Genomic DNA, 23,288 nt, shown 5'->3' on the forward strand with positions numbered 1-23,288 from the left:
TGTTTGATTTTATCAAAAATTTAACTATTTTGGGTTTGTTGATATACCGAATCTAACCGTGTATTTAGATTCTTAATTGTTGGTCCCGTTTTCAAATTGGTCTACATTTAAGTCCAAAGGGTCCAAAATTAAACTTATTTGATTTTAACAAAAATTGAATTCCTGGGGTTCTTTGATATGCTGAATCTAAACATGTGCTTAGTTTTTTTTATTATGGGCCAAGTTTTCAAGTTGGTCCAAATCGGGGTCCAAAATTAAACATTGTTTGATTTCAACAAAAATTCAATATATGGGGTTCTTCAATATGCTGAATCTAACCATGTATTTAGCTTTTGGATATTGGAATACCACAAAGGGATGGTAAGAATTGACTTTGGGAGTTACGGCTCAAACCGTTAAGGAATAAGGTGCCAAAAAGGGGGAAAGGGTTTCCAGGTTAAAGGACAATTACTTAAGTACAAAACATAATTTAAAAGCAGTGTAAGGTTGGTAATTGAAACTCATTTTAATAGCTCACCTAAACTGCTCTTAAATTATGTATATTGGAAATTTGCAAAAACTTTGTTATTAATAAATTCAATTGGAAATTTGCCAAAAAATTTAGTTTAATGAACTTCATTGGAAATTTGCCAATATAAAATGTTGCATTGGAGTTATCTTTCTTTGTCCAGAATAGTAGTCAAATCAACTTATATCATGACTGTGTGACATTTTATATTTTATGATGTATTTAAATGAGTATTTATTGTTGAAAACTCCATTAGAAATTTGAATTGAGATCATTTTTGGAATAAGGGAAAGAGGGAGGTGAAAAAAAATTGGTGGGGATCAATTTTTCTTATTTCAGATTTCAGAAATGAAAAAAGAATTTTTTTTCAAATATCAAAGGATTAATATTCAACAGCATCGTGAATTGCTCAAAAGCAAGAAAAACATTTTAAGTTCATTAGACCACATTCATTCTGTGTCAGAAACCTATGCTGTGTCAACTATTTAATCACAATCCAAATTCAGAGCTGTATCCAGTTTGAATGTTGTGTCTATACTAGCCCAAACCGTTCAGGGTTCGATCTCTGCGGTTGTATACAGCTGCGCCCTGCGGAGCATCTGGTACACTTATGTTACATAATAAAATTGAGAATGGAAATGGGGAATGTATAATGTATATAAAGTGAAGATTCGCCTTTAATATATCATTTTTCATCCATTGACGTTTCTGCAGGAACATCTATATATACTAAGCGGTTCACATATTTTATAAATGAAGATATAACACCATTCAGTATTACAATGCAATTTTGTATCGAACGAGAATATTCCCAAGTTGATCATTATATGAGAGTTTATGACTTAATAGCAGACTGTTATATTTTATTAGCGTAAACAATAGAGTAATAATTTATTTGTATTGAACTTCACAGAACGACAGGTATCCATTGCATAAAGTTTGATTGATAGATCATTGATGAGTACGTATTGTTAGTCTTTTTGTAAGTGCAGACATTTAGATGCAATTTTGATATAGTATTCTGAAGTACGCGTTAGATTTTATCTTATGTTCTCAGGACACACCTGCATTGTTCGAAAATCGAGGAAAAAAATCTGTAAAATGCATGGTAGTAACGACTTCTAAACAACAGTTCATCCTGCACAATCTATCCGTAATAGCAAACATTTGAGCACCGACACATAGCTAGCTCCTATAATGAGTCCTATCTTAGTGTACTAGGATTTTGTAATCAAGAATTGCCGTGATATAAAAAAAGGACTTTTTCCAAATCTTGCCCAAAAAATATTGATAATCTACTCTGCCTTCTATCTTAACCTCTTATATCAGTTAGTATAATATTGAAACAAAAGAATAACTTAATACTCCTTATTATGGGGCTCGACAACCGCGGTTTTCGCCAATAAAATAACTTTATTCATTTAACTTTGGTACCGGGTACGTCGAAATGGTTTACAGGTTGGGGGGATTCTATTTGTTTTGGGTAGGCTTTTTTGTGGGGAAGGGGGTACTTAGACTTGATGTCTTTTTCGAATCCACGTCCTTATATGTAGAAAATGCACACAAGAACTAAAGGAACCCAAAGTTTAGATAGGGGACATCTTTTCTTAGAGCTGAGCTTCATATTCCTTCGGCAATGGTCAATTACTTTTCTCAAGGTTTTGAATAAACAAACTAAGTTACACGGCCGTTTTTTTATTAACTAAAATGTATATATAACTTAACAAAATTACAGGCAAAATAAGAGGGATATTAATTTGCCCTCTTTATTTCCTATCACTTAAACAGTCTCTCAGGGTCTTGGTCAGTTCTATTTTTAAAAAGAAATTTTATAATTTATGTTCAAGAAAGTTCTTTTCTAAATACTTGTGTGACACGAAAAAAAGATCTTTTAAAGCCTTTTTTAATGCAATTAAAGTTTGCATGTGTAAGGAAAATATATTTACAAGGACATGCGGAAGAATATTAATTCTAAATGCAATTATACATGCCATAAAACGTCACTCAAATAGCTGCAAGCGTTTAACCGTTTGACATACAAAACTAAATGAATAAGGATTACATTTACACTCATTAAAACTGCAAACATATGATATGTTATTTTATCTCCCTTGATTTCAAATTAAAAATAAATGGATCTACATAAATGGATCTACATCAGTTTTTATACGACCGCAACAATTCAAAATTGTTTGGTCGTATATTGGTATCACGTTGGCGTCGTCGTCGTCGTCGTCCGAAGACATTTGGTTTTCGCACTCTAACTTTAGTAAAAGTAAATAGAAATCTATGTAATTTAAACACAAGGTTTATGACCATAAAAGGAAGGTTGGGATTGATTTTAGGTGTTTTAGTCTAACACTTTAGGAATTAGGGGCCTAAAAGGGCCCAAATAAGCATTTTTCTTAGTTTTCGCACAATAACTTTAGTATAAGTAAAAAAAATCTATGAAATTTTAACATAAGGTCTATGACCACAAAAGGAAGGTTGGGATTGATTTTGGGAGTTTTAGTCCAAACGAATTAGGGGCCAAAAGGGTCCAAAATTAAACTTTGCTTGATTTCATCAAAAAATGAATTATTGGGGTTCTTTGATATGCCAAATCTAACCGTGTAATTAGATTCTTAATTTTGGTCCTGTTTTCAAATTGGTCTACATTAAGGTCCAAAGGGTCCAAAATTAAACTTAGCTTGATTTTAACAAAATTGAATTCTTGGGGTTCTTTGATATGCTGAATCTAAACATGTACTTAGATTTTTGATTATGGGCCCAGTTTTCAAGTTGGTCCAAATCGGGGTTCAAAATTATTATATTAAGTATTGTGCAATAGCAAGAAATTTTCAATTGCACAGTATTCCGCAATAGCAAGAAATCTCTAATTGCACAGTATTGTGCAATAGCAAAAAATGTTCAATTGCACAGTATTGCGCAATAGCAAGAAATCTTCAATTGCACAGTATTGTGCAATAGTAAGAAACCTTCAATTGCACAGTATTACGCAATAGCAAGAAATATCTAATTGCACAATTTTGCTCAATAGCAAGAAATTTTTTCAATTGCACAGTTTTGCGCAATAGCAAGAAATATTCAATTGCACAATATTGTCCCGTTTTCAAATTGGTCTACATTAAGGTCCAAAGAGTCAAAAATTAAACTTTGTTTCATTTCAACAAAAATTGAATATATGGGGTTCTTCAATATGCTGAATCTAACCTTGTATTTATATTTTTAATATTTGGGCCCAGTTATCAAATTGGTCCTCATTGAGGTCTAAAGGGTCTAAAATTGAACATTATTTGATTTCATCAAAAATTGAATTCTTAGGGTTCTATGATATGCTGAATCGAACATTATATTTAGATTTTGGATATTGGACCATAATAGGTAAATGTCCAATTTAAATATTTTAAGTTTTTAAGTTTAAGGTCTTAGACCACATTCATTCTGTGTCAGAAACCTATGTTGTGTCAACTATTTAATCACAATCCAAATTCAGAGCTGTATCAAGCTTAAATGTTGTGTCCATACTTGCCCAAACTGTTCGTTGAGGGTTCGACCTCTGCGGTCGTATAAAGCTGCACCCTGCGGAGCATCTGGTTTTATTTGTCAACTTATTCTCAACGTTTTATTCGTTAATATTAAAAAAAAAACACAAAAATACTGAGTCCTGAGGAAAATTAAAAAGTAAAGTATTTTATCAAATGGCAAAATCAAAAGCTCAAACACATCAAACGAATGAATAACAACTGTCATATACCTGACTTTGAACAGGCATTTTCTTATATAGAAAATGATGGATGTTACCTGGTTTTATAACTAGGTAAACCTCTCACTTGTATGACTGTCGCTTCAAATTCCATTTAACGATCGAATCAATCAAACATATTATATTGGTATCCGAAAGAAAGCTAAGAGTGTGTCATTTATCAGGGTATAAAACAATTTTTCTTTATCTTTCCCTAACAATGGAGATTGTATGAAAAAATGAAAACTACACGTTATAAATTATTTAATATAATAGTTATTACAGAAGTATGCATTGAGTATGTAGGTAAAGGTTGATTCTTTGGTTAGTTTCCTTGTTAGTTGAACCGTAAGTCATTATTATGTTAGATAAACTACCCTTCTTTCGTGTAGTCTAGTCTTTAAGACAGACAGATTGGTTAATCATAATACCGGTTACCATGATGGTAACAGGTATTATGATGACGTCATAGAAGTTCTAATTGGGGAGAGAACAACCAATCACAGATAGCCTTCTATCTTTATCTCTATGACATGTTCCCTTCTCAAAATGGCTGCGCCCATGTAATTTTATTTGGTACATTGTAACCTTTACAGTCGTGTTTTAGTATCATAATGGCACAGTGTCCTGTTAAATCATGTAAAATATGTGAGAATTCTCCGCGGAGTAGATACTGTATAGACTGTGAACAATTTTTCTGTAAGTCATGTGAGATAGTACATTTAAAAACTAAACCATGCAGGAATCATTTCTTTCAAGATGCAGACATTGCAAAACCGGATGTAAAAACTCCCATTTGTAAACAACACGGAGAAAAGTATACGTATTACTGTAACACGTGTACATCATTGACTTGTAACATTTGTTTGCCGACCACACATAATAAACATGATTTCTGTCTAATAGATGCTGCAGCCTCAAAAGCCCGGTCAGTTTTGGATAAAGATGTAATAGCTGCGGAAGACAGTATCGGAAGGGCTAAAGACAAAGTTAATTCTTCACGATTGGCTCTAGCTAACTTTGAAGATGAAGCAGAAAAGGTCAAAAAGGATATTGTTGAAAGGGTAGGTGTTATCGTTAATGCCATTAATGATACAAAAGATGACTACTTGAAGTCAATTGAAGAACACAGATTCAAAGAATCACAGAAGTTTAAACAAGAAATTATGGTTCGTCAAAAAGTAACTGAAAATGACAGAAAAGCTTTAAATAAAGTGAAAAGCTCCATTGCTGGAGAAAATAATGTAATGATATTGGTTTCATTTAGTGACATGACCAAGACTTTAAAGACAATTTCACGTGCAAGTCTGCAGACAACTATCCCACAAAGAATTCAATTTTACCCTGTTTTAACGAAGCCCGAAGCAGAAAAACTGATTGGAAATATGAACATTACAAAATCAAATATCGTTAATATAGGAGCTGACATTGTTAGTTTTATAAAACCAGATACTACTATTAAAGCAGGTGATAGAGTTCGTCTAAAAAATCCAACACATCGCTTAATCTCGCAGGAAAGTATCGGAAAGGTTTTATATATACAAAGGAACAATGTACTTGTAAAATTTCCCGAAATGTCTTCATGGAGTGGATGTCTTTCAGAAGTTGAATTGGCATAATTGGCCCGTTTTCTAGGTTAAGGAGTATGAAATATATCGTAACTAAACAGTAAATAAATTTAGACAATTTACGTATTGTTACCGTCGTTATAGGAGGCCAATCGAGTTATATGGTATACACATGCTTATTGTAAGACAACATGACATAGAACTGCACCTGTTACAAAACATAAGTGTGTTATATATAGATAAAGTCAATGAACTTTAAGCACATGTAACTGTTAAAAATGTCAATCAAAAAAAGATAGGCGGAGTCTCTATAAATGTAGACAGATTGATAAGATGATATAGCAATATCATTACAATCTCCCTCTTGAGACAAGCATTTAGTTTAACACAGTTCATTAAGTCAAATTAGATATAATTTACAAAGATAAATATTTACAGACATCTACAATTAAACGATCATACGAAATAACTTTAGAAAATCACTTAAAGCAAACAGAGAAAATGTTCTCTCAAATGAGAGGTTAACGTATACTAAATTAAATTAAGAAGTTTGAAGAAATTGTGATTAACTATTTAAATAGTTTCATACAAACATATGTGTTACATATTTGTTTTTCGTTCATTTTTAGGCAGTTAAGCTGCCTTATGCGAGCACTCTAGATTTGTGTTCTATCCAATAAATGCTGAAATATGTGCCATTGTTATTATCTAGCTGGATACTATGTTATGTACAACTAATTGGGCAGTTTGTTCATACTTTTCATTCTGGATTACAAAAAATATGACCAGAAAAACCTTAAATGATCGTCGAATCACCCAAAGGTTTTAAAGTTGCACATAGGAAGTAGAGCACATTAGGAATTCTTTTGTAGTTTATTATCCCCTGAGCTTTTGGCTAAGATGTCAAAGAACAAATGTATGAAATATTTAATCCCCGAAAATCTCTAAAGATAAGTAGTTTAGATTTCCCAAATGACAAAAGTCGTAGGAATATTATTTGTCGTCAATACGTAGTCATCTACGTCAGCTGTTGGCGGCAATTTAAAATTAGAAGACGAAATTTTCGTATCTTTTCAATTTAGAGGCAGTGGTTCAAATAAGCGGTGAACCGAAGTCTGCGACCTCCCACTTTTGCAGTCGGACTTTCGACTTGATTACTAGCTAATCCTGAAATGCCCAAAAGGACCTTCCACTGGCACTTGGAAGAAAATAAAAAAATAACTTTGCAAACCTTTCTACCAAAGTCTCCTAATAAACGATCTCAAAACTTATTTTCATCATTATAATTCATGACAGCGATGTTCATTTTGTTCAACCGCTAGCTTTATACTGAAAATCGCCGACAAATAATGTGTAAATTCAAGTAAAACCTATCTGACAAAAACAACATTGAAAACAAAATGGATGACAATTAGAATATCGGATCCGATTCCGTAAGCGGATAAGGATAATTCTGGGTTTTGGCGATCAACTAAAAACAACCTGACAGGTAACAAAATACATCTATGCATGGTAAATAGATATAAACACTAGAATTGAAAACCAAAAGATATATGGAAAAGAAAGAAAAAGCAGAAAATATTTTGTACAGAAAGTCAAAATTACTTTTTGACAAATTTTAATGTCAAAATCCAATACAATGTGACAGCTGGGAACAGTGCTTTTAAAGTGTAAACATATAACTGCAATTTCAATGGTTTTTTCCCCCTCAATTTTGATGGGTCAGTTAAAACATCTGGAAGTTTCTTACTTTATTTTCACAAATAGTACAACTTACTAGATTATATGATACCTGAGTGTAAGCAAATACTATGAGGTATCAGGTCCGTTCGCAACCAATACACTTTCGCCACAAAAAAAAAACGTAGTCAGAATCTCACTTTATTTTGAAACAAGCCAATGAAACAAAGTTAAAGCAATACACTAACCAAAACATGATTAAGAGTTATTCAACACAAAAGAAAACGCTGACAGAATCCCACTTAATTTAGAAAGGATTATCATTTTTTTAACAATACACTATCCAAAACATGATTAAGATTTATTCAACACAAAAAAAAAATGCTGTCTTACTTTATCATGTTTATTTTGAGACAATGACAACAAATATACTTGTAAGGATACAATTGCCAAACTTTGTTTACAGAGTTATTAAAAACAAAACCAATTAAAATTGGGTCGAACATGTAGGGTGCGAAAGTGAAAGGGAGCGAAAATGAGTGGGTGCGAACGTGAATGGGCGCGAACGGACCCGGATTCATCATATGATGCCTACGATATATAGATGGAGTCCTTTTGGGCCACTCTCCCCCTCCTGTTTGATAACTTTGAAAGGGATGAGATCCCTACCCCTCATCCATATACATTCATGTATGGGACTATATAACTTATCAAATGAAATATAGGGGAAGTCCCTAGGGTCACCCCACCCCTTCCTGTTTGAGAATTTGAAAACGGTCCAGATCCCCACCCTTAAACCATATATATATATCCATGTATGGGACAATATAACAAATCAAATGAATTACAGAAGGAGTCCCTATGGTCACTGTACACCCTCCTGTTTGAGAACTTGGCAACAGTCGAGATTCTAATCCCGTAAGCATACATATACTCATGTATAAGGGACTTTTTTACTTCTTTTCCCACTTTTTTTGTAATAAACATGTAAGGTATCCAATTTTCAAGTTCCAGTTTCAAAACAATATTAATAAATGTTGAATTTGTAAAGATAGAGCAAAATTTCTACTATAGCCCATACTGCGGCCAATGCATATTTGTTATATAAAGTTGCACATTGACTATTTTTAAAAGAATGGTGTAAAATACTCATGTTGAATAAATATGATTTGTTTTCTGTGTTTGCTTTGACCAGTATTGCAAGTACACATAGATTGAGATACCAACTCCTAAACAATATGCATTCCTGTTTGTCATGTCAAAAGATTGAATGACATACATACAAGGTCAATCTCATAGGCGTCACATATGCATATCACTTTGCTAGAACTAACCAATGTGTACTAGACTTTGCCCAATGTTAGGCGACCATGGTAATAAGAAGTAAAAAATGAAAATAATCAAAATATATACTACGATAAAAGTACAACTATTCACACAATAAAGAACCGTTTGGAACACAAATGTGGTAATAAGAAGTAAAAAATGAAAAAAATCAAAATATATTCTACGATAAAAGTTCAACCTTAGCTGGCACATTTACAACCTAGTGACACTTTATGTTTCCAGCACATCCCGAAAGGAAAATAAAACCGAGAAAATGGCGTTAGATATAATAAAAGAGGGTCGAAAGATAACAGAGGGACATTAAAACTCATAAATTGAAAACAAACTGACAACGGCATTGCTAAAAATATTTAATACAAATAGTACACAAGACACAACAAAACTTAAGACTTAGCAACACGAAACCCACCAAAAACTGGGTGTGCCCTAGCTGCACTCATACGTCATCGAAACACCAGAAGGACACATATTCATACGACACAGAAAACATTTATTGTAAACTAAAGAAGACAAAATCGAACCAACATCTCTAGAAGAAGTCAATGAAAACAACCACAAAGTGTTTGATATAGATGACACTGAAAATTGACGGTATGCTGTGTCTCGCTAAATAGGATTTTATGTGTGTTATAACAGATGACACAAGTATGTATTCTAATTTCACAATTGGAAAATATCTGAAGTAGTAATCGACAATAAGAAAGTAGTTGTTATTGTTCAAATAAAAGATACATGTACCAACTGTCATCCAAAGGCAGTTTCGAATTTCATTTTCTGACATTGGTTCTTTCGTATTGATCTTCTTTATAATTACACACAACAATTCGAAATAAAGTAAGTAATATGTGCATAAATATCTGAACAAAAAATAGAGTTTCTTCCCAATTTTTGTATATTTCGCACATATTTTTTCGCATACTCGCCGGAATAATCCTCTTTTATGATAGTTTCATATATATTGCACAATTCCTCCCTACAACTCCAATATTTATAAAACTCCTTCGGAACCTCATTTTTTATGATCTGACTAGCACTCTGTTATTAGATAGCCTGGTCAATGTTTGTAATTTACCATCTCTTGAAGTTTCTGTCCTTATTTGTTATAGATTTCTATAAGACGTTGATGTATTTGTATGATCATTTTCACGAAACACTCTTGATCATTTACCACTTCATTATTTGTGTTGATCTTTATCGGCGCGCGTGATAACATGTCTGGTAATATATAAAGCCCTTCCCTGGTACCACTTTAGTAAGAAGTCATATTTTCGTAACCTTAATAACATCCTTTGTAGCAGCGGAGGAGCACACCGAAGATATTTTCTCAGAACCACCTCTTTCTTTGTATGGTGTGTGGTCAGATTAAATATTTAATATGTGTCTACCGGTACCATAATTCGGAATTTGTTAGATACTAAGGCTTGTAAGGCTCAAGAATAGATTAACTTAGCTGTATTTGGCAAAACTTTTAGGAATTTTCATCCTCAATGCTCTTCAACTTCGTACTTTAGTTGGTCTTTTTAACGTTTTTGAAATTCGAGCGTCACTGGTGAGTCTTTTGTAGACGAAACGCGCGTCTGGCGTTAATAAAAAATTTAATCCCGGTATCTATGATGAGTTAATTACCAACCACCGGGTCGATGCCACTGCTGATGGAGTTTTAATTCGTCGAGGTTATCACTAGCCCAGTAGTCATCACTTCTGTGCTGACATTAATTATCATTGATATGGTCATATTTATAAATTAACTGTTCACAAAACTTTGATTTTTTTGAAAAACTAAGCTTTTCTACCTCAGGAATAGATTACCTTAATTAGCTGTATTTGACAAACTGAAGGAATGTTGGTCCTCGATGCTCCTCAACTTCGTTCTTTATTTGGCCTTTTTTACTTTTTTTGGATTCGTGCGTCACTGCTGAGTCTTTTGTAGACGGTGTATACCTTAATATGTGTGTAGATTATAAAGTTATTTAAACATTTTCAAGGATTTATACTATTTTCATAATTATACAAATTAACTACAACATCCATTAATTAAAACATTCAGTACTTCATTTGTTTAACTTTTTTTCGCTCGTCACGTATGAGGGTTTTTTTGTGACGAAACGAGCGTCTGGCGTACACATTTTCAATCCCGGGATCAATGAATTATTTATTATTTGTTTCATTCAACGATATCTATTCAATTCATATTGTTGGCATTCGTAATAATATTTTGTAAAATAAGTAAAATTCCACACCAAATACCATGAATACATCAAATCAATATCAATACATGTGTCAAATATCACCATCAATGTATTCTTAAAGTGTTTACATCTCGACTAACAGACTCTGCCTTTGTTATGTAACGAATAACGACCGTGACATTAGCTGCAAAGATAGGTGTGTTATTACATCATATAATATCCGCAAACGTACATGATAATTAACAACACATAATTTACGTAGCAGATAATATCAAAATGGCACAGTGTCCTGTTAACTCCTGTGAAATATGTGACAATTCTATTGGAAGAAGGTTTTGCATTGACTGTGAACAGCTTTTCTGCAAGTCATGTGAAATATCGCATTTGAAAACTAAATCGTGCGTGGATCATGTATTTCAAGATGCTGATAAAGCCAAACCGGAAGTGAAAACACCTATTTGTAAACAACATGGAGAAAAGTATACTTATTACTGTAACACGTGTTCATCATTGACTTGTAACATTTGTTTGCCAACCACACACAATAAACATGATTTCTGTCTGATTGATGCTGCTGCTTCCAAAACGAGGTCAGTTTTGGATAGAGAAGTGAAAGTAGCTGAAGACAGAATCAGAAGAGCTAAAGAGAAAGTGGTCTCATTTCGATTGAATCTCAACAACTTTGAAGATGAAGCAGACAATACTAAAACAGATATTGCGGAAAGGGTGGCTGTCATCACAAAAGCCCTTAACGACACAAAAGATTCTTACTTCAAGTCAATTGACGAGCACAAATCGAAAGAATCTCGTAAAATGAAAGATGAAATTGATAAGATTGAAAACACAATTGCTATTGAAAATGACATACAGTCACTGAATCAAATAAAAAGCTTGATTGATGGGCAAAATGATATTATTCTTTTGGATTTATTCAGTGACTTTACAAAAACTTTGAAAGAATTAAGTCTCCTTGATATCTTTGATAAGGAATCAACAGCAAAAGCTAAGTTTTTTCCAGCTGCAGCGAAATCTGGGACAATAGAAAAACTTATTGGAAGTATTAAATTGGTAGAATTTAGTGGCGCCGAAGTAAAACCAAACATAAAAGTGGGTGATCGAGTTCGTGTGAAATCTAGTGTTAAGAAACCGACCTTAGGATGGGGACCTGGTGTCTCTCATAAAAGTATCGGCACGGTCGTTGACATACCATCTAATACCAGTGGACTGATACACATTAAATTCCCAAGTTACTCTTGCTGGGAAGGCTATATCAATGAAATGGAATTAGTATAAACTATAGTTTAATTTCCGAAAGAGACTTCTAGTATACAAAACAAACCATAGCGAATATAATAATGATATATTTGAATAAATGTCGTATATTTTTTTGACTGCATGTAAAAAAATCAGTATTACAATAAACTCATCATATATACCCGGATTTAAATTGTGTATGTGTACCAGACGCGTGTCGTCTACAGAAGGCTCATCAGTGACGCTCAGCGTTTATGTGTAATACCTGATTTGAACGGCATCCATTTGATTTGTAGGATGTAAAAATATACAGTCACATCTGATCTGGTTAGAATGGGGACCATGACTGGTACACCAATGTTCGAGATTATCTCTGTATGTAAAATAACCCTTACAATGAGGGCTGGATGAACTGCCTTATCTGACCAGTGGCGGAATCCGAAATTTTCATAAGGGGAGCACACTGACTGCCTAAGAGGGGAACCGTTCCAGTCATCCCCTATATAATCAACCATTTTAGTCCCACAAAAAAAGGGGGGCACACTTAAACGCTCTAAATAAGCCTATGCTGACAAGCATCAAATACACAAGACAAAAGGCTAGAGTATGACTATAATATAGATTTGGTAGGCTTGAAAGTATATACTGATCAGGGTAAATGATTTATCCAATTGAAGGAAATAACATTAAAGGTAGATGTGTATTCGCTTAGTACGTTTACATTACATGTTCTTGTCCTGTATATGCATTTAATGTCTTCATACCCCAAAACCATAATAACCTTTAGTAATGTTTTATCCTCAATGCTATTCATCTTCATAACGTAAATTGTCTGTCCTCTTCAACTATTTTATTTGAGAGTCACTACCGAGTCTATTATACACCAATCAGGCTTCTGGCATACACAATTATAAATTTGGTTATTTCTTTAATTGTATCATAGTTTTATTAAAGAAACAGTAACACTGGATTGCTGATCCAACAAATTAATAATAAGATAATCAGACAATGGTAATACAAAATGCCAATTATTCAATTAAATTTTGTTGTTTATGTAAACAGGTTTAATAGTCATGGTTTGAATTGATATAGTGTAATTTGTCTAACTTACACCTGAGTGTTCCAACACTCTGTTTTAACCAACACATTCTCTTGGTACCAAAATATGCCTATCTTTGTAGAAAAACCTGTGAATTCCGACACCCTTAATCCGACATTTTTTTTCTGGTCCTACAGTGTGTCTGATAACACAGGTTACACTGTACTAATGATAAGAACAAACCTGGATTCACTCATTTTTTTTTCAGTTCTTATAGTCTTCCCTTTTTGTTACTTTATTGAAAAGTGTCATGGTTTTATTTGTTGCACTAATGATAAACAGTGTCATGGTTTTTATTTGCTACACTAATGATAAACAGTGTCATGGTTTTATTTGGTGCACTAATGATAAACAGCAAAACTGGATTCAATCATTTTTTTCAGTTCTTATAGTCTTCCCTTTTTGTTACTTTATTGAACAGTGTCAAGGTTTTAATTGTTGCACTAGTGATAAACAGTGTCATGGTTTTTATTTGTTACACTAATGATAAACATTGTCATGGTTTTATTTGGTGCACAAATGATAAACAGCAAAACTGGATTCACTCATTTATTCTTTATAGCTTTTCTTTGCTGCTGATGATGATCATACAATAAATTTAATGTAAGTAAAATGTATACAAAACAGTTCTATAATAATAACAACAAAATTAAAATGCAGATGATATATAATGATCTCTTGGGTTCTGAGAGATTTTTAGCAAAACGTAAATAACATCATCTGGCTTAAAACTCCTAGAACACAAATGGCAGTAATGATATAAGTGAAAAGTGAATGAACATTACAACAATCTCTGATCCCTCAGAATAGATAAAATTCTGGTTAATTAAAATTAAGAACTTTGAGCGATGCAGATTTTAAATATATTCAGATATTTGTCAGTCAAATTTTCATTGCTTAAGACAGATGTGTTGGTTATAGTTATTCAACCCTACAGGTTTTTATGTTCACCTTTTTTTAAGAACTTTAAAATTGTGCTGTGTTTAGAAAGATGGTTTGTTTAAAAAAAAGTTTTAAAACAGGTAACCCATAAATACTAGCTAGCACTTCCAGACCACTATCTTTATTGCTTATGCTTATTGGAATCACCACATTTTATGGCATCTACATGAATGAATATAATTAACAATATTTTATGTTAGCTGATACAATGCATTTCCTATCGACTTTTGTTGAAAATTTAACTTCTTTTAAAGGGCTTCTTATTCTGTATTTGAAGGGATTCAACCTACACTAACCATAGGAGGTATTAGTTCAGAAGATTTTATTAATTTTCCCATACACAAACTCCTACAGATGTATTTAGCTTTTATATTACAGAGTTTGAAATGTGAAATTTTTACTTAACTTCTTTTATTCAAATAATTAAATGCTTCATCTTTAACAAGACAAATTATTAAACTGTTGACCAAAAAAAGTCCATTGGCCAATAAAAAAGATACATCATTGACATCTTCTTTTGAGAAGATTCATCACATATCAATCCAGGATGAAAATGTAATATAATAAGGAATTCTCCATATCTCACACTTTGATCAAATTAAATACACACACATTAGAAGCTATATACTCAATCATACACAATTATACCATGATTCACACTCTTCAAATATGACACAGACAGAGTCTCATTTATGTTACATAAACTGTCAACCAGCAAATATGCGTCATTAGCAACTAATAAAAAAAATATGAATTCTAGTGTGAAAAGGTGAAATTTGAGGTTGAAAATAAAAGTATTAAAACATTTCAAATGAGTAAGATCTGTCAAAAGCTTCCATCTTTTTTTTTTCCCTTTTAATATTTTCAACCTCATGTCAATGAATACATGAACAGAAAGAATCTGATAATTATAATATAAAATCTGCTGAAAATATACAATATTGCTTTTTAAGACCAAATTATTAAAAAAAATGTTTCAAAGCAGCATATTTTTATGTTTAAATATTTTGGGATGAAATATATACATGTACTTGGTATAGTCAAGTAAGTCATTTGCATTTGTCCAATATGTCCGTGCATTTTAGACTTGGTGTTAAACCTATTTAATTTACAAACAAAATTTTCAGTCTGAATAATATCTTCTGAAACACTTTCACAGAACTTTTTAAATAATAGCAGTTTATAAATCAAGAACACTTTCTGTAATCAGGTGTGTTTGAACACATGTTTTGAAGAACCATACAATTTTGAACAAATCACTTTCTTACATCAAATTGAACCATTTAATACAATGCTGAACTATAATTTCTGGGACTAAACTTAACTGTTTTTGTCTAGGGGCCAGCTGGGCCCCTAAGATATTTTTTTCAGGGGCCCAGTTGAAATTTTAGGAGCCCAACCAATCTTTATACAAAAAGACTAAATGAAAATAACTTTTTATATACTTACTAACAGTGTTCCAGCTTGAATCTCAGGGCAGAAGGGTGCTACTGCTCCTAAGTAAGGAGTTTTATAAATAAAACAGGTGAGATGGGAGAGGATTATATTATTTTGATGCAACAATACATTGCATATATTGCAGAAGCTTAGAACTGTTACTCTTTTCTCCATAATTGTTAAAATTAAAAGCATTTTATAAGTGCCCCCATGTAAGGAGGTCCATAAATACAAGAAGTAAAACAGGAAGTACAGTCTTGTTTATGTTCACATACAAATTTCTCTGATTCTTCTTTAAATGTATGTGTTTTTTAATAAAGGTTATAATATTTAAATTATTGCCACCAGAAATGTATTTATATAAGATTTGACAATATTTATTTTAGGTTATTTCCTGTCAAAATTGTCTCCCTTCAATTTTTTTCAACTTCCTGTTGACCTGACAATATGGCTGTTTTTTTTTTTTAATAAATACTATCTCAATCCAAGCCATCCTCTAATAGTGTTGATCAAAATATATTTTGCAATAAGTTTAAATTGAAGATTGGATATCAAACTTAATATTGGGATATTTATTTACGAGACTGCGTTTCGTTTTTACATTAAGTATTTTTGTAATTAGCGATTCAGGGACAAGTTACCGTCTAACACAGGCTTGTAATGACTCCGAGGACAATTAGAAAACATCCCTTTCGCGATGCTTATTGAACAGTTTAGAAGAAAACACTATTCAATAATGAAATAATCATAAAAAATTTAGCAGAGTTAAGAAAATATGCTGATTGAAGGAGGTATATGACATATCGTCACTTCGGATTGAAAACATAGCTGTTCGACTGGGTTTAGGTTATTAGAAAGAACCTACTGGTTTTCAGAAATTTTCTATATTACTATATCGCTTTGAAAGACAAAACAGGTTTCCTTTTGGGAACAGTCTTCATTAATATCGCGGGGGAACGGGTACAAATGGGATTTACTTCATTTTTTTTACAGTCGTCAGCTGGGCGATCTGGATGACTAAATATATTCGCCCAGCCGAAAATCTGGTCGCCTTGGGCGACTGGGAGAGCGTTAAGTTTAGTCCCTGAATTTGTTATAGATGAGGACATCAGATTCAAGACAATATTCAATGTTTTAATGGGAAGGAATTATAAATAAATGTTGACTTTTACTACATTTTGTGTAATTCCCAACTGAGTACAGTCAAAATCCTCATAAATTATATCAATATTATTCTGTTTTTAACAAATGCAAAACATATTCCTTAAATCTTTTAATAAAAGATATTTTCTTATATCTATTGAAGTCTCTTTAACTGATATGTACAAAGCAATGAATTCAATATTTATACTTACAAATACAAGTTTTTACCCTACCACACAATCACCACTTCAGGTGTTGGTTTACTTATATTTTTACAGTTATAAATACAAAATTTAAGGTGTTACCTAACACTACAGGGAGATAACTCTGTAAAGTCAGCTAAACGTTTTAATTACATTGTGTTGTAAAAGGAATATTAAGCTTCTCAATGATCAAAATTGGTGTTTGTCAAATTGCTATATAACCAGTGTATTTTTTCTGACAAAACTGTTGGTTCAAAATTTTTATATTTTTATTAAAGTCTCAAAGTAAATACTTTGACAAAATTTTATGAAAATTAAACGAGCCAAATTAATTTTAGTTAAAGTGTTAGGTACCACCTTAATTTTCCCAAATTCTAAATGATTTATTATTTTACCAAAATCACCCAAATCATTGATATACAGACTCCCTCTGTAATTTTGTATTCTTATATCTAAATCATAATAAAGCACATTTTTGTAAATAAAAAAAATATTTTAGTATGCCACAGTCCTGTTCAAATTTGGACTCTGAATGCTTGTAGTATAAAATTTAAGATAAAATCCTGTTTCATCTATTTTGGTGTTAATCTCAAGATAATTGAGATTTTACATTGTAAAGAAAACCTAACTAATATTCAGGCAAAAAAGTCCAAATCAATATAAAATGGCAAATTAATTCATTATGGGCTAACATTCAACACTATTCACTGCATTGTCAATGTTCTTTCTCATTATACAAAACCAAATGCTTTGGTTTTAATTGCTAATAACAGTTTACTTCGTAGAATAATTTTTGATGAATATAACGGAATATAAAGTCTTGAAATGCACGTGTTAGCTGTTGGCAGGTGATCGTCGTCTGCCGGGCGAAGTGTAATGCTAGGCATCGGTTGGAATCCCTCCTCACTGGCAGGCAATGCTGGGCTGGATGTCCAGAAATATACCTGCAATAGAGAGTATTAATTAAATTTCAGTTAAAAACACATCATTAAGTTATCTTAGAATTAAGATATCCCCAAATTTTTCCAAGTCACATTTCTCTGATAAGCAATACCATCTTTTTTATATCCAGTATACATTTGATAAGTGCCTATCCCAAGTCAGGAACCTGCATTTCAGTGGTTGTTTGTTACTGTTTATCATATTTGTGTTTCCTTACAGCTAATTTTTTAATGCTTGTAGAGTAAAACTTTGGAAGGCTTGCTTGCTCTATTTGTATAAATAATGTTTAAGATTCTGAAACGGCCAATTTTGCATTTGCCTGTCCTAATTCAGGAGCCTGTAATTTAATGGTTGTCTATCGTATTTCTTTATTATTTAATGTTATGTACACAAATCAGCCAGTTAGTTTTCTCATTTGAATTGTTATAAATATATTTGTCATTTCAGGGTCTTTTAAAACATACTACGCTTTGAAGCTTTTTCTCATTGTTGAAGACTGTATTGTGACCAGTAGTTACTTTCTTCTATCATATAGTCTCTGATGGAGAGTTGTTTTTTTATTTGCATTCTTACCACATTTTCTTATTTTGATAAACTTATGCACATCTCCCTGATTTTATATCTTGTGTATATAATTGATAACAGTTTTAGACTGAAGATAATCTTACCAAATCTTGTCTTTCTTGATTATTCATTTTTTCCACAACAGACCACAGCCATCTTTTGAATCTCTGTACCTTATCATTACCTTCACCTGTTATAATATTGAAGAAAAAAAATCACATATCAAAAAGCTATAGAAAGCTTATTCTACAACAATTTTTATAATTTAATTCTGTACAATATTGGACAATACATATGAGTTTATCCCTCTAAATACCAGTTATATCTACTGTAAAATTATTGTGAATCCCTGACACCTAGCAAAAATGCAAAATCTAAGTATTGGGAATGAATGATAAATGAATCCACAGTACTGTAACATTTTTTATATAACGTCTTTTCTTTTACCAATACAACATTTTCGTATCGCGAATGAATGATAAATGAATCCAACGTACTGTAACATTTTTTTTATAACATCTTTTCTTTTACCAATACAACATTTTCGTATCGCAAATGAATGATAAATGAATCCAACGTACTGTAACATTTTTTATATAACATCTTTTCTTTTACGAATATAAATACACTAACCACTCTCATCATTAAATGATGTGTAACTAATCAGAGTCTGTACATTGATATCTCCCACACCATTTAGTAACAATCGTAAATCTTCTGACGTCAGTCCTTCTAAGTTAGCCGCAGGTATAACATCAAACACACCCTGTTGTAAACTCTGAAAACAAATAAGTTATCAAAATGAGAAAATGAAGTGTGTTTGCCAATGAGATAATTCTAAACCAGATATCGAACGACATAAAAGTTACAAGAACTTATATCTTGTCAAAATACAAAAAAAACATTCCCCCCCCCCCCTTACAGACCCTCATATATCTCTAATTAGCATATCTTAGTTTGGACCTACCTTAAGAGCTTTCTCAGCAACTTTGACCATCCTAAGTTCAGCATATCTTCTAACATAATCATGTACATTCTGAGCATTAACCTCTATATCAGCACCACCGGGAATTAGTTCTACTGACTCGCCACCCTGTTATCAACAAAGTACACAATTATTCTTCGTCTATCTCATACATGTGATTTAAACTCTTGAATCAAAATTGATAGGTAAAAAACTATAACTTAAAGGTATGAAAGTCATATGGAAAAAACAAAGCTGAAACTCCTCCATGAAAACTATTTACTACATCACTTTTTGTTTGTCTTTTTGTTTCCATAGAGATAAATCTTTAATTTTGATAATGTCACAAACGATGAAAATTTTGCACTCTAACTAAATTTGTGCAACCAGTCAAAATGATTTTTTTTTTTCAAACTGTTTCTTTTCACAACTTAAATGTTTTGTATTGGTAAAGAATTTGGTGCTGTTATGAAATTTTCATAGACTGTTCTCAATTCATTCACAACTTATTGTGATTTAGAGCTTATGGGGTTTCAAGTTTTACATATTGTATGGATACTTATTGCTTTGTTGAAGACCATGTGTCTACCACTAAATATTTTTTAGTACTGTTGGGTAGCTGTCTTGTTAACATATACCTACAACTCCACTTGAAACAAATCTTCTTTTCATGTGTGCCTTATCATGAAAATCATTTTTTTGTGTGTTCATATATATATATATATATATATATATACATTGTAATTATCCTATTTCCTGCAGTGGAAAATCAAATGTTTGTAGTCTTCATTAACATATAAATTTCTTACCAATTCAGGGTTCATTTCCACACAGAAATTCATATCCAGGGCAGTGAATAACAAACTAGCATCCTTTTTCTCAGAGTCTAGCACCAATTGTCGTAAACTTTCATACATCACAGAATCAAAGAATGCAAGGTCATGCCAGCCGATCTTACGTCCAAGGATATACTTCAAAACGTGACGATTGAAGAAGAGCGGACACATTTCGTTTTGTAACAAACATAAACCAATTATTCTGAAATCAAATTCATCAACCTTAAAAATATGTCCTATCACATGTCATTGGTATTATTACAATTCCTAGGGAAAGTGTTTTATAAAATATATTCTGTGAAGACCCATTGGTGGTCTGCAGCTGTTGTCTGCTATTTGGTCGGGTTGTTGTCTCTTTGACACATTTCCCATTTCCTGTCTCAATTTTATCATCATCTCTTTAATCACATCATATAAAACTGGTAAATCAACAGTCTTTGCTATGATTTGCAGTTTCAGAGAAAAATTGAACAGCAATCATACCTGTCAACCTGTGACGATGAAAATGCAGGTCATGACCTGCATTGAACAATCAAATCTCAGGTCATAACGCGTACGAACTTTTTCGAGCTGAATTTCAGTATTAATGGTACATTTTCTTATAATGTATATCAAAGATACCAAAACATCAATGCATGTTCACTTGGTTAAGTCATTTTAAATCTTATTTATTATTATTTCATTACACTTTTAAAGATTTTAATATACTTGTGTATCACAGTCTTATGTCCTTTACTTTTTGTCATCATCTAAAATTTATTTTTCAAATGTAATTTTAAAATGAGACTACTAGCCTTTCAACATACCATGTAGAGGGATTACATGTATGATCGATCATCTCTCAATTGACAAGGAAATTAGACTATGATAAAATATAGTAATACAGTTAAAGAAAGTATAAATGTAAAAAATAATTTTCAACTTTTTTTTAAAAATTGTATAAAGGTATAAAAATAATGAAAAGTTATTTTTCAATATGTATTTGAATTTTATATTATTATGATTTAATCTTTTTCACCCATAAAACGTAAATATAAGGAATAATTTTGAATGGTGACAAATAAGGGGAAGTAACTCTTAGTTGAAATATCTTTGTAAAACAACAGGGCAATTTATTTACGACCTAAAGCTAAGGTAATTGGTGTTAATTAACAGTGTGTTTGACACCAAAGCTGTCAAGTGAAGCCATGCACTTAATGGGTCACTTAATTTGACAAATTACATAGCTAGATGAACTGCCTGTTCATGGAAGAATTACGAATTTGCCGGTATTTCAAAGGAATATTACTTATGAAAATCAATCTCAAGGCTAAGAAATACGGGTGAAATCGGGTCATTTTCGGAATTCCCGGGTTATTTCAATGACCCGACGGGTGATCCGGGTGATCCCTCAGAATTTTGAAAATCTCGGGTCACACCCGCAGAATCCGGGTCAGTTGACAGGTATGAGCAATGTGTTACAGTGTAAGAGACAGAAAGACAGATGGACAGAGCTCTAAGTTGGTTGCAATGAATAACACTGATTTCCCAGTTAAATAAAATCCGATAATTTCACATGTGAAATAAGCGTGGTTATTTCACTCTCTGACGTTATACAACAATAGGCGTTGTCAAGATGTCGATAACAGCGGATCAAAACAAATTGTGAATGCGTAGAAAAAAGATAAAGGTCCTTACATGTTTTACGTTAATTTCTTAAAAAAAAAGCCATTTGCCAATGTAATAAAAAGAATAACTAATTAAAGAATTCAAATATCGAAAAATATTCAACTCGTGACCGACCAACACTGATAATTAACTCATGTGCTATGCGCATTCGTGAATTATTGTGTTGTTCGGTCACTCGTTGAATATTTATCTCTATTTGAATTCTTCGATTAGTTATTCTATGAATAATGATCTCAACAACTAAAAGAAGAATATGAATGCACACACAAATGTCCCCACTCAAGCTTTGCAATTTTTCCAAGATAACTCCGGAACGGGAAATGACTCACGATCCAAATTCTAACTCTGTCTTTGTGTTGTGATTCTTAAAATTGTGTACAAGGGTCATTAAATTTAAATTTGCCTCAAGCAAACTTAAGTTAAGAGTACAAAAACTAAAATTGCTTACGGATGGGACAGAAAAATCTGATTAAACACATCAGATGTAATAGTTGACATTATATTGAAGAATATTGAATACTCAGGAAATCTTGATACTTAAATGAAAATTGCTGTGTGCATTCCCTTAAAATTAAGCTAGGACTAAAAGAGGTGACAAATTGTCCAGTCCTTTTTTTCTTCTAAAAAACAGAAAATTTCCTATGTATTGAAACACACAAGGGAAAAACATACCTTCCGACATTCCTAAATGCATTGAGTCTTTCAGGTGAGTTTTTTCCTGGTCGTGGAGAGTAAAAACCACGTTTTCCAGGTTGCCAAAACAAAGGTGAACTGTCATCTAAGTCCTCCTCCTCATCTATATCCATACGTTTATCTGTTACCTTCTTCTTCTTATCCGTCGCAGATAAATTAAATATATCTAAATCTAACAATGCTTCAGCACTCAGTTCTCTGAAATTTATAGTCAAAATTCATGAAAAAGTATAAAACTTAATAATGCTTTCAATTCTGCAACTCTTGTGAACTCAAATGTGTTGGACTTCAAGAGATTTCTTTAAAAACAAGTTTGTGAATGTCGTTGGGAAATGCGGTCAATTTATTTCTTCTCATTTCATTCATATATGCCTCTATATATTCATTAAATAGATGTCAATGTTGAAATCTTTGTTTATTTTGATCTCTCAACGACGCCAATTTGTAAAATTTATTAGACTGGTCCCGCGGAGTTACTTTAATACAACGGAAATAATTCTTTCAAA

The 23,288-nt window shown here is 32.2% G+C and overlaps 1 protein-coding gene across 1 annotated transcript in view; it reads right to left on the minus strand.

The window, feature by feature from the left end:
• Positions 1-13,925: 13,925 nt before the first annotated feature.
• The window catches only part of LOC143053525 (E3 ubiquitin-protein ligase UBR5-like), a 79,462-nt gene continuing 70,099 nt past the window's right edge, over positions 13,926-23,288 (minus strand). The window contains exons 44-49 of the mRNA XM_076226317.1: positions 22,762-22,980; positions 20,395-20,623; positions 19,589-19,714; positions 19,255-19,399; positions 18,726-18,811; positions 13,926-18,059 (exon numbers count right to left, since the gene is read on the minus strand). Coding sequence (XP_076082432.1) covers positions 17,847-18,059; positions 18,726-18,811; positions 19,255-19,399; positions 19,589-19,714; positions 20,395-20,623; positions 22,762-22,980 — 1,018 coding nt within the window. The 3' untranslated portion in view covers positions 13,926-17,846. The remainder of the gene's footprint in view (positions 18,060-18,725; positions 18,812-19,254; positions 19,400-19,588; positions 19,715-20,394; positions 20,624-22,761; positions 22,981-23,288) is intronic.

This window comes from Mytilus galloprovincialis, chromosome 12 (genome assembly GCF_965363235.1).
Source record: "Mytilus galloprovincialis chromosome 12, xbMytGall1.hap1.1, whole genome shotgun sequence".
Classification (NCBI taxonomy): domain Eukaryota; kingdom Metazoa; phylum Mollusca; class Bivalvia; order Mytilida; family Mytilidae; genus Mytilus; species Mytilus galloprovincialis.